Source organism: Vombatus ursinus, unplaced genomic scaffold (genome assembly GCF_900497805.2).
Source record: "Vombatus ursinus unplaced genomic scaffold, bare-nosed wombat genome assembly UNPS02014772.1, whole genome shotgun sequence".
Classification (NCBI taxonomy): Eukaryota; Metazoa; Chordata; class Mammalia; order Diprotodontia; family Vombatidae; genus Vombatus; species Vombatus ursinus.
This window is the reverse complement of record NW_020954550.1, coordinates 37546141-37555753: the sequence shown is the minus strand read 5'-3', so window position 1 is coordinate 37555753 and position 9613 is coordinate 37546141. Positions and strand designations below refer to the sequence as shown.

Here is a 9613-nt window from a genome sequence, read left to right as displayed (position 1 = left end):
TATCTTAGATCCTTGTATTGCTGAGAAGGGTTAAGTTGATCAATATTAGTCATTGTACAATGTTCTCCTGGTTCTACTCACTTCACTCACCATCAGACCATACAAGTCTTTTCAGGTTTTTCTGAAGTCAGTTCTTTTTTTTTTTTTAAATCCAGAAAAACTGTCCCCATTCCATACTTGTGAAATTGATTTTTGATACACTCAAGTTCAGGACTTTATCCCTTTTGAATTTTATCTTATCAGATGAAGTAAGTTTCCAGCCTGTCAAACCTTTTGGATCCTGAACCCACCATTCATTATGCTTTCTATTCATCTCAGCATTGTGACATCTGCAAATTTCATGATTATGTCATCTATGCATTGAACTAAGTCATCAATAAAACAATTGAACAGCAGAGTTGATCCCCAACGGTTCTACACTGAAGACTTCCTGCAGTGATGACCATTCAAACAGATCTGAATGTATTATTACGTGACCCAGATCTCTCCTTTTCTTTACAAAAGTGAGATGCTTTATCAAAAGCTAATAAAAATTTTTCATAACATTCCATTCATCTACTAGTTTTAGTAATCTTGTCAAAAAAGAACTGAAATTAGTCCCACATGACCTGTTGTTGATGAAGCCATGTTGGCTCTTTGTAGCCACTATTTCCCTTTCTAGAAGTTTATCAACCATCTCTTTAATGAATCATTCTAGAATTTTCAGTTAAGGTAACATCATTAGTTTTTTAGTTTGTAGGCTCCATTCTCCTCCCTTTTCTGAAAATTGGGACATTAATCCTTTCTTGTCATATGGTATCTATCCTGTTTTCTATCTTTCAAATATCACTGGCAGTGGCTCAGCAGTCATACCTGCTAATTCTTTCAGTACCTGGGGATGTATAAGTTCACCAGGCTAGGGAATAGCAATTCATGAAGAGCATCTCTCTTCCTCCTTACTTAGGTTGGGTATTGACTACCTATTACTTAGAAATGCATCCCATGCATGAAGAAAGGCCAGTTCTGTGTGTGAAGAACAGAGAGGAGGACAGACTGGCTAAGTGGTAGGGTATAGGAAAAGGAGTAATGAATAATGAGGCTGGAAACATAGGTTGGGGTGAGGTTGTGAAAGGTTTTAAAAGCAAAACTGAAGAGTTTTTATTGGACCCTACAGGTAACAGTGAGATACTGGAGCTTATTAAAGAGGGGAGGGACATGGTTAGAAAAGCGCTTAAAGAAAATCATGTTGGTAGTCGTGTGTGGGAAGGATTAAAGTGGGGAGAGACGTAAAGGCAGGGACACCAATTAGAAGGTCGTTGCAAGAGTCTAGGTGAGAGGCTTTAAGGTGGTGCCTGTCTGAGTAGAGTAAGGGTCAGATGTGAGAGATGTTGAGAAGATAGTAACAAAGAATTTGGTGACTAAATACATAGATTGAAGGAGAATGGGGAATCGAACATAATAACTACTTAGATTATGAACATGGGAGACTGAAGGATAGTGGTACCTTATGCAGAAATAGGAAAGTTTGGAAAAGGGGTGGATTCTGTGACATGTTGTGTTTGAAAAGTCTTTGGGACATCCAATTTGAAATGTCCAATAGGAACTTGGTGCTGTGGGACTGAAGCTCAGGAGAAAATGTGGCTGGATATATTGATCTATGAATCAGCCATGGGAACTGAGGTCATCAAAAGAATACAGAAAAAAGAGGGCACAGATTAGAGCCTTGGTGAACACTCACAGTCGGGGGCATGATACAGATCAAGAGCCAGGACAGGAGACTTGAGAAGGAGCAATCAGATAGGTAGATGTACTGGAAGGGAAGTGTCACAAAAACTCAGAGGACTGTTAGGAGGATAGAGTAGTAAATTGTGTCAAATGCAGCAGAGATCACAAAATTAGGACCTTAACATTTGACAATTAAGAGGTCATTAATTACTTTGAAGAAAGCAGTTTCAGTAGACTGATGAGGTTGGAAGCCAAATTTCAAAAGTTTGAGGACAGGAAAGGAAAGGGAAGAAATGAATAAAAACAGCTTTTTTTCTAGTTTAGTTGAGAAAGGGAGAAAAACAGGATATCTACGAGGTATAGTAAGGTCAACAGGTTTTTAAAGTTCTTTCTCTTACGTACAAGGATCTGTGAAGACTGGGAATGAGGCCCAACTAAGCCACATCATTTCAAGGGCATTAATAAATTAAACCAGTAGGATTAGACACATGCACACACACATGTACAAATGCATGAACAAGAAACAAATTTGTCACTGTTCCTAAAATGATCTTATCATTAATGTCAGCTGAACAATAGTTCAACTCTAAAACCTGTCTCTGATGTGCTATAATTAAGAATAAATGGCATTTAAGATGACAAGTTGAGAAGAGTGGCTGGACCAAAACTTTAAGAAAATCTATGCTCGTGTAGTAGAGGCACAATCAGAAATAAGACATAAAAGCAAAAGGCATCAATAAAAGATCTGACTTGTACATTGACTCTGATTAATGTCCCTTGGCATTTTTTTTTGGCTAAGCAATGGGGTTAAGTGACTTGCCCAGGGTCACATAGCTAGTAAATGTTATGTGTCTGGGGCTGGATTTGAACTCAGGTCCTCCTGAATCCAGGGCCAGTGCTCTATCCACTGCACCACCTAGCTGCCCCCCATATCTTTTTCTTGCAGCAATTTTTCTTTGTATTTCTAATTGTAATTGTAACTTATCTAAACAAGTGGAATTGTGAATTTTTGCATCCTTTTAAATTTTTTCTCTTTATATAATATTGCAAGGCACTTAATTTTAGGGCTTTTGGTAACTATAAGACTCTAAGTTGCAGAAAAGGTCTATACCTGCATTATCAGATGGAAGTTTTTTAATCTGTAAGTTCCTTATACCAATAAAGTCAAAGGTCCAATTGCTACACCTATCCTTACCTATTTTTTTTTCCCTAACTCCACAGGATTTTCTTGATTGAAACATTATAGACAGAATCTTTGAATTTTCTAAATTTTCCACATCAGCAAGCCAGAGGTTTAATACTTCTTGATCTATTACTTAAAATTGTCATTTATATTTGCATTCTTTAAAACTATTTTATAGGCTGTTTTTTAATCTGATATACATGATATACAATATTACTTTCTAGTGTAGTTTGCCTATTGCTTCTATTTTTTTCAGGTCTTTTATTATATTATCCTTTTTTTTTTCTTCCTGTGATTTGTGTAAGGAATTCCTTCCACTGAAGATGGCAACTCATCCGTAACTTCTTACTTACCTGGGGCGCTAACTTTAAGTGTTTTACCCATAGTCATATAGTGTGTTGGAACAAAAGCTTGAACTCAGCTCTTTCTGAGCCCAAGCTTAATCCTGTACTACAGGTGTCAAACACGCAGCTTTATTCTGGCCTGAACCAGATTAAAATGTAATTGGGGAATATTCTAATAAAAAAAATTTAATAGAACATAGATCATGTTAACATGTGATTTTCTGTGTTGATATGGAGCTGCAGAAATCCTTATGCACGATTTAGTGGCCTGTTTCTATTTGAGTTTGACACCACTGGTCTACCACACACTTTTTCATCTTTTCTCCATTATTTCCTTCTGATCATTTTTAGGATCAAAATCTTGCTTCAGTTCTTGTCATAATTTTAAAATTTTTATCAGCTATTTACTCTGGTGATTTTCTTAGTGTTACTTATTATTTAAATTACTTAGCTATCATTTAAAGAACCGAGTACTGGGAATCAGAAAAGACAAATCCAATTTCTGACATTTGACTGTGTTACCATGGACAAATCTCTTACTTAAGATTAGACTAACTTTAATTATCATAAAATGGGGATAATGCCAACTACTTTAAAGGTTGGAAGGTCAAGAGACATACTACATATATAGAGTTCTTTAACTGTAAAGTACTATATAAATATTAACTATGATGATTATTCATTTGAGGATATCTCCATGATTAACTTAGTTTATTTTTTACCTTTTTTGCTTCTGATATTTATCCTGCTGCATTTGCTACACACTACTTTTTAAAAAATGTATTCTTGGGGTAGCTAGGTGGTGCAGTGGATAGAGCACTGGCCCTGGATTCAGGAGGACCTGAGTTCAAATCCGGCCTCAGACACAAAACACTTAGTAGCTGTGTGACCCTGGGCAAGTCACTTAACCCAAGTGCCTAGCCAAAAAAGAGAAAAAAAGAAAGAAAATTTAAAAAATAAAATAAAAAATGTATTCTTGTTACTCTGTTTTGCTTGTGGTGGAATGGGGAGAAATTTATTATAATGTGGGTGACTTTTTTTTGGTCACTTGTCTCTTTTAATGTATAAATTTCAGGGGGTATATGAATAGCCTAACTTCTCTGCAACCTATCGCTTTGCCATTCCAGCTTAAGTTCCCTGCAGAATTTTCCAAAACCATTCACTTTCCCTCTGAATCATCACTCAGAAACTGGCCTGGCCGCCTGCTCTGATAATTCTTTTGAAGCAATTTATAGTATTTTTATTGATGTCTTGTTTTCATTAAATTAATTTCCAAATATATTCCTTCCCTGCCTTCTCCAGGGAGTCAACTATTGTAACAAAGATTAAAAAAGAGGAGAAAAAGCAGTTCAGCAACACTAATCAACACATCAACTATGTTATCAATACCCACAAACCTCCCACCTGCAATGTAGGGAAGAATGTCTGCTAACATCTCTTAAATATAAATATTTTTAGGATAACTCTGAATGTTTAAATTATAAAAATCACAAATAAGACACATATATAAAACATACACACATACATAGTGCCATCTTTAATCTCTATGTATAATGAGGTGTGAAAAAGAGACTTCAAAACAGGTTTTAGTTTGGCAACAATGTTATTTCAACTGCATAAAAATGATTTTTTAAAAGGACTAATATAACATACTAGTAGTAAAAAAAGAAGTCATTTGGCATACTTTCTACCACTTGTATATACCAGAAAGTTAAGAACACAGAAACCATACAATCCAATGATTGTACAATGCACTTAATTCTCTAGATTTTCTGGGCAGCTATTCTTCTAGATTAGGGTACATATATCTGAACCTTTATTTTACAGCTCAAAGAACACATATTTAAAGTCCATTTCCATTGTAGTAATCAATGAAGTCGTTCTAATTTAGCCTGAAGAGATTTAAAATTCCCAGTGCTAGCTTGTACTGCTAGGGTTGAGCTCATAGACTGGAGTTCAACAAGATAACAGCAAACAGCATCCATGCAGAGATTTGTAAAACGTCGTCTGAAAAAAAAAATACAGGTTTATCAGTTTACACACTTAGAAACATCTCATACGTGCCCTTATATCCAGGTGTTTTTTTTCTTTTTCTTAAATCAAAGGTAAGTGGAAATGGAATGTGCACATGAGGAATAAATGACAAATAATAAAATTACAGAAAGTAAAACTAGGGAAATAATCAGTAAAGTTAGGGAAATACAGTTAAGTGGTGCTGTTTTCAAGTTTTTAGGTACTTCTAGGTATATAATAAATGATTATATAAATTATTAATATTTATATAATATTATATAATAATAATCATTTGGTAAGAGAGGGTACTTGATCTAAAGGGGGGGACAGGATGGACAGCATATTAGACATTGTTATGCTCATCTCTGACATTAGAAACAAAAAAGGGGAGAAAATGAGGAAAAACAAGTCAAGGGAATGAAGGGAAATGAATTTTATAGATAACATTCTTGGTAATTTATGTCAATAAATTTTTCTAGGGTTTTTAAAGTGGCCATTTTGAGAATAAGAATGATGACCAGATGCATAAAATCAGATGAAATTAGGAATACTACAGCATTAAAAATGAAAAAGCAACTTGAATTTTAGAGCAGCAGTCCCTAATATGATTTTGCTGAGGGTACAGTGATGATCTTTAGAAACAAACCAGATTTTTCTTAAGAAGTTTTCAAAATTAAAATAGAATTGGATTGTTTCATGTTATTTCCCTTCTCTATTTCTTTTTAGCATGGAGTACAGTTAGAGATGTAAATAAAAAATTAGGAGCTAATGAGAACCATAAAAACTTTTGCTAGGTTAATAATGAGTGTGAATGCCTAGAATTCATTATTAGCACCTGTTAAGTTTTATCAACCTGGGTATACACAGAGTCAAACATCCTAGGGGGCTATATTGCTACATGATTAAAGGAGTTAGTTTAAAGACTGGTATTGTGAAAAGGCTGAAAATACAAGTTTACTTACAAGTACTCCTTATAAATTTCTAAGAACAGAAGAATATTAATAGACAAGCATGAGTAGGTCAATTACAACAACACAGAGTAATTTTTATCAGTTAATTTGTATTGTGTCAAATCAATCCACTCAGTCAAAAGGAAAAAGCTTTACAACTTTTCCCATCTCAAATTTTTACTGCAAGAGCTTTATCTTAAGAGTTTTAAAAACTTTTGGCATATTGTAACATTCAATAATTTCTGATTACCTCTCATAATTAGACACCTGATTCGGATTCTCAACATATCTAGACAATAATACATGTATACAATCCAAAAGGTGCAAGGGCTTCTTTATCCTAGTCCAGAATGGGTCCTAAAAAGAAAAGAGACATATAAAGAAATATGAACTATAAGCATTTTCATCAAGCATCTAAGTCAGCTAAAGAAGTTAGATTTACTACCACTATTAACAAGTACTCTGATTGTTTTGAGGTGGCACAGCCTGGTGGAGTGTTGATTTGGGAGTTAGGGTTTGAATCCTAGGTCCACACTGACTGTCGTTGTAACCTTGGGAAAATCCTAACCTCTCTTTGGAAATCCATAACTTTCTATGGATTGCTGCATAGACTGGCTGAGGAAAAGCACAAGGCTGAGTTCTGGATCTAGCCCTGTCCCTTACAAGCTCTTTAAAACTAGACATGCCACATATTCTCTCCAGTCTGGAGTTTATTAATCTGCAAAAAGGGCAGTAATACTTGCCTTCCCTGTCTCACAAGATTGTTGTGAAAAACAAATGAGAATATATGTGTGAATATGCTTTAAAAAGGCAAAATAGAAACTAACAGATATTTAAGATATTATTATTTCAAAATCATTGCCTTTGATCATCAAGAAGACATGTATGGCTCTTATCCTCAAGAGTAAAAGTAAGTGAAAATTAGGTAAAATAAAATGTTAATCTGAAGTTTCACTCAATGAAAAGAATTTTAAATGAGTTAAACAAAGTAAGTTTGACTCTTTTTTTTATTGAAGGTGGCCATCAGAGTCTGTGCTTTTTAGTCTATAATTTGGTTCCGAATATTGCTTATTCCGCTCTGAGTTAGAATGCATTTAATTATTAAAAGATTAGCAGACTGAAGAGATGCCATTATGCCATTTAATAAATCTTCTGTGAAACAGTTCTCTTCTCATAGCACTTTGTACTAGAAATCTGTCAAACAAAAGGCAACATATTCCAATTGTATTTTCCTTACCCTTGATTTGAACAACTGATCATATACTTCTAACAGTCTGGGCAGTGGTACTCCTATTTCATGCATTGTTTGTATCACAAATCCTACATCCCAGTTCAAGTTACATACTTGCTGCTCTAAGAACTGCACGATAAAATCTGAAAAGAGAAAAAAAAACACAGTAAGAAATCAGGAACAGCTTTATTCATTTAGGAGTAGGTTTTAAAGAGAAATTTTTAGATTGAGCACAGGTTACACTTAAAAAATTAATGTCACCTATTTAGAATTAGCAGGTAACTTACATTAATCCTTTTTTTAAATTTAAAATTCAATTTTGTTTTATTCTTTCATTTCTGAATTCTCTCCCTTTCCCCTCTTCCACCCACTGGGAAGGCAAGAAAAATAAAACCCATGACAAATATGTATAATCATACAAAACAAATTCCTTCATTAGTCATGTCAGAAAAAGAGAGAGAGAAAGAGAGAGAGAAGGGGGGGGGCAGGGACATGCTTCAATCTGCACTCTGAGTCCATCTGGAGATAGCATATTTCATCATGAGTCCTTTTGAAATCGTGGTTGGTCACTGTATTGATCAGAGTATTGAGTCTTTCAAAATTGATTCAAAAGATTATTTCATTGGTTGTTCTCAAAGACACCAAACAATTCCTTTATTTAACCAAATAATTCAGAATTTAGCACATACAAATCAGCTAAATTACTATCCATAGGACAACAGTTAGTACTTTCATAATATGGATAAATACTGCAAATTAATCTTACAGATTTATTAGTATGAATTTTGAAATAACTTTAAGACTCCTACAGACAAATACTTTCAGATAGTTCTGTGCCTGTTTATCTCAATCTGTTAGGGCCTTGTGCTCCTGAGGTCAAGATATACATTTTATCTCTTTTGCTTTAGTTAGTTTTTTCTTCTGTTCCCAAAGCCCAGCAAGTCTTGTAAAAGAATGTCAGCGGTCATTCAGATAGGAAACTGGGCAAGAATACAAATCAGTGTAAACTGATCACTCCTATGGGAAATATAGAATTCAGACTTAGGTCAACTGCATTGTTTTCTATATTGCTGTAACCAAATTAAAATAAAAAGTTTTAAATTATTCCTGTCCAGTGAATAAGTAAAAATGAGAACAAGAGGCATGGTTGCTGTTAGGCTGGTACCTCATTTTAATCTAAGAGCTTTTACTTTCTATTCCTAAAATAGAGGGTGTGTGCATGTGTGCCTGCGTGTGTGTATACGTGTAAACAACTCTTGGAGACAGAGTGAGGTGTTCATGGTGTTGCACAAAAAGCACTGGACTAGAGAGGCAAGAGACATGGGCTCGAACGCTTACTCATTGTGTGACCAAGTCTTTCTATCTCCCTGAAACTTAATGTCCTTATATGAAAATAAGAATAATACTTTATCTGTTGTCATAGGGTTGTCAGAACAAAATTCCTTTATAAACTTTATAAGTTATTGATGTTCGTAACTATTACTATACCACCCTATAATGGAACAAATAATCAAAAGTACTAAGTATTTAACAACAATGTGTTTTAAGAATTCAATAATCCCAAAAGGGGGTGGAGCCAAGATGGCAGAGTAAAAGCAGTGGCATGCTTTAGCTCTCCCCCAAACCCCTCCAAATACCTATAAAAAAATGGCTCTAAACAAAATCTAAAGCAGCAGAACCACAAAAAGACAGAGTGAAACAAATTTCCAGCCCAAGACAGCCTGAATGGTTGATCACAAAGGTATATCGCGCCGAGCTGGGAGAGGAGCACAGTTTGATGTGGGCGCGCAGGCAGCAGTTATCCTGAAGCAGGCCTCAGAGGACTGAATTGCGGGCAGCTGTGGTGGTTTCCAGACGTCTCAACCCATGAATGCTAAAGACAACTTAGAAGGTCGGTGGGAAAAGTCTGTGACTGCGAGTGACAGAAGGAGCGAGGTCTCAGCCGCAAGTCCTGGACGTTCCCTTGGGGCAGCGGCTGCCTCCTGAGCTTCTGGCCCACAGCCTGAGGGACAGCCAAGTGGTTGATCAGAGGGGGACTGCAGGAATCTCTCTGTTGGTTCAGGATTCTCCTGCTTTGCCTGTGCTTGGAACTGGGTCACAGTTCTGGGTGGTGGAGCTTGTAGTGTTTGTGGAGAGGAAACCTTCCTCACAGTTCCAAGACAGAAAAGAGTGCTCATAGATCAGAGCA

At 35.7% G+C, this 9613-nt stretch overlaps 1 protein-coding gene across 2 annotated transcripts in view; it reads right to left on the bottom strand.

The window, feature by feature from the left end:
• Positions 1–4755: 4755 nt before the first annotated feature.
• The window catches only part of NUP155 (nucleoporin 155), a 50032-nt gene continuing 45174 nt past the window's right edge, over positions 4756–9613 (bottom strand). For both annotated transcript variants that reach the window (XM_027863601.1, XM_027863602.1), the window contains exons 33-35: positions 7432–7568; positions 6445–6551; positions 4756–5238 (exon numbers count right to left, since the gene is read on the bottom strand). In XM_027863601.1, coding sequence (XP_027719402.1) covers positions 5100–5238; positions 6445–6551; positions 7432–7568 — 383 coding nt within the window. In that variant the 3' untranslated portion in view covers positions 4756–5099. The remainder of the gene's footprint in view (positions 5239–6444; positions 6552–7431; positions 7569–9613) is intronic.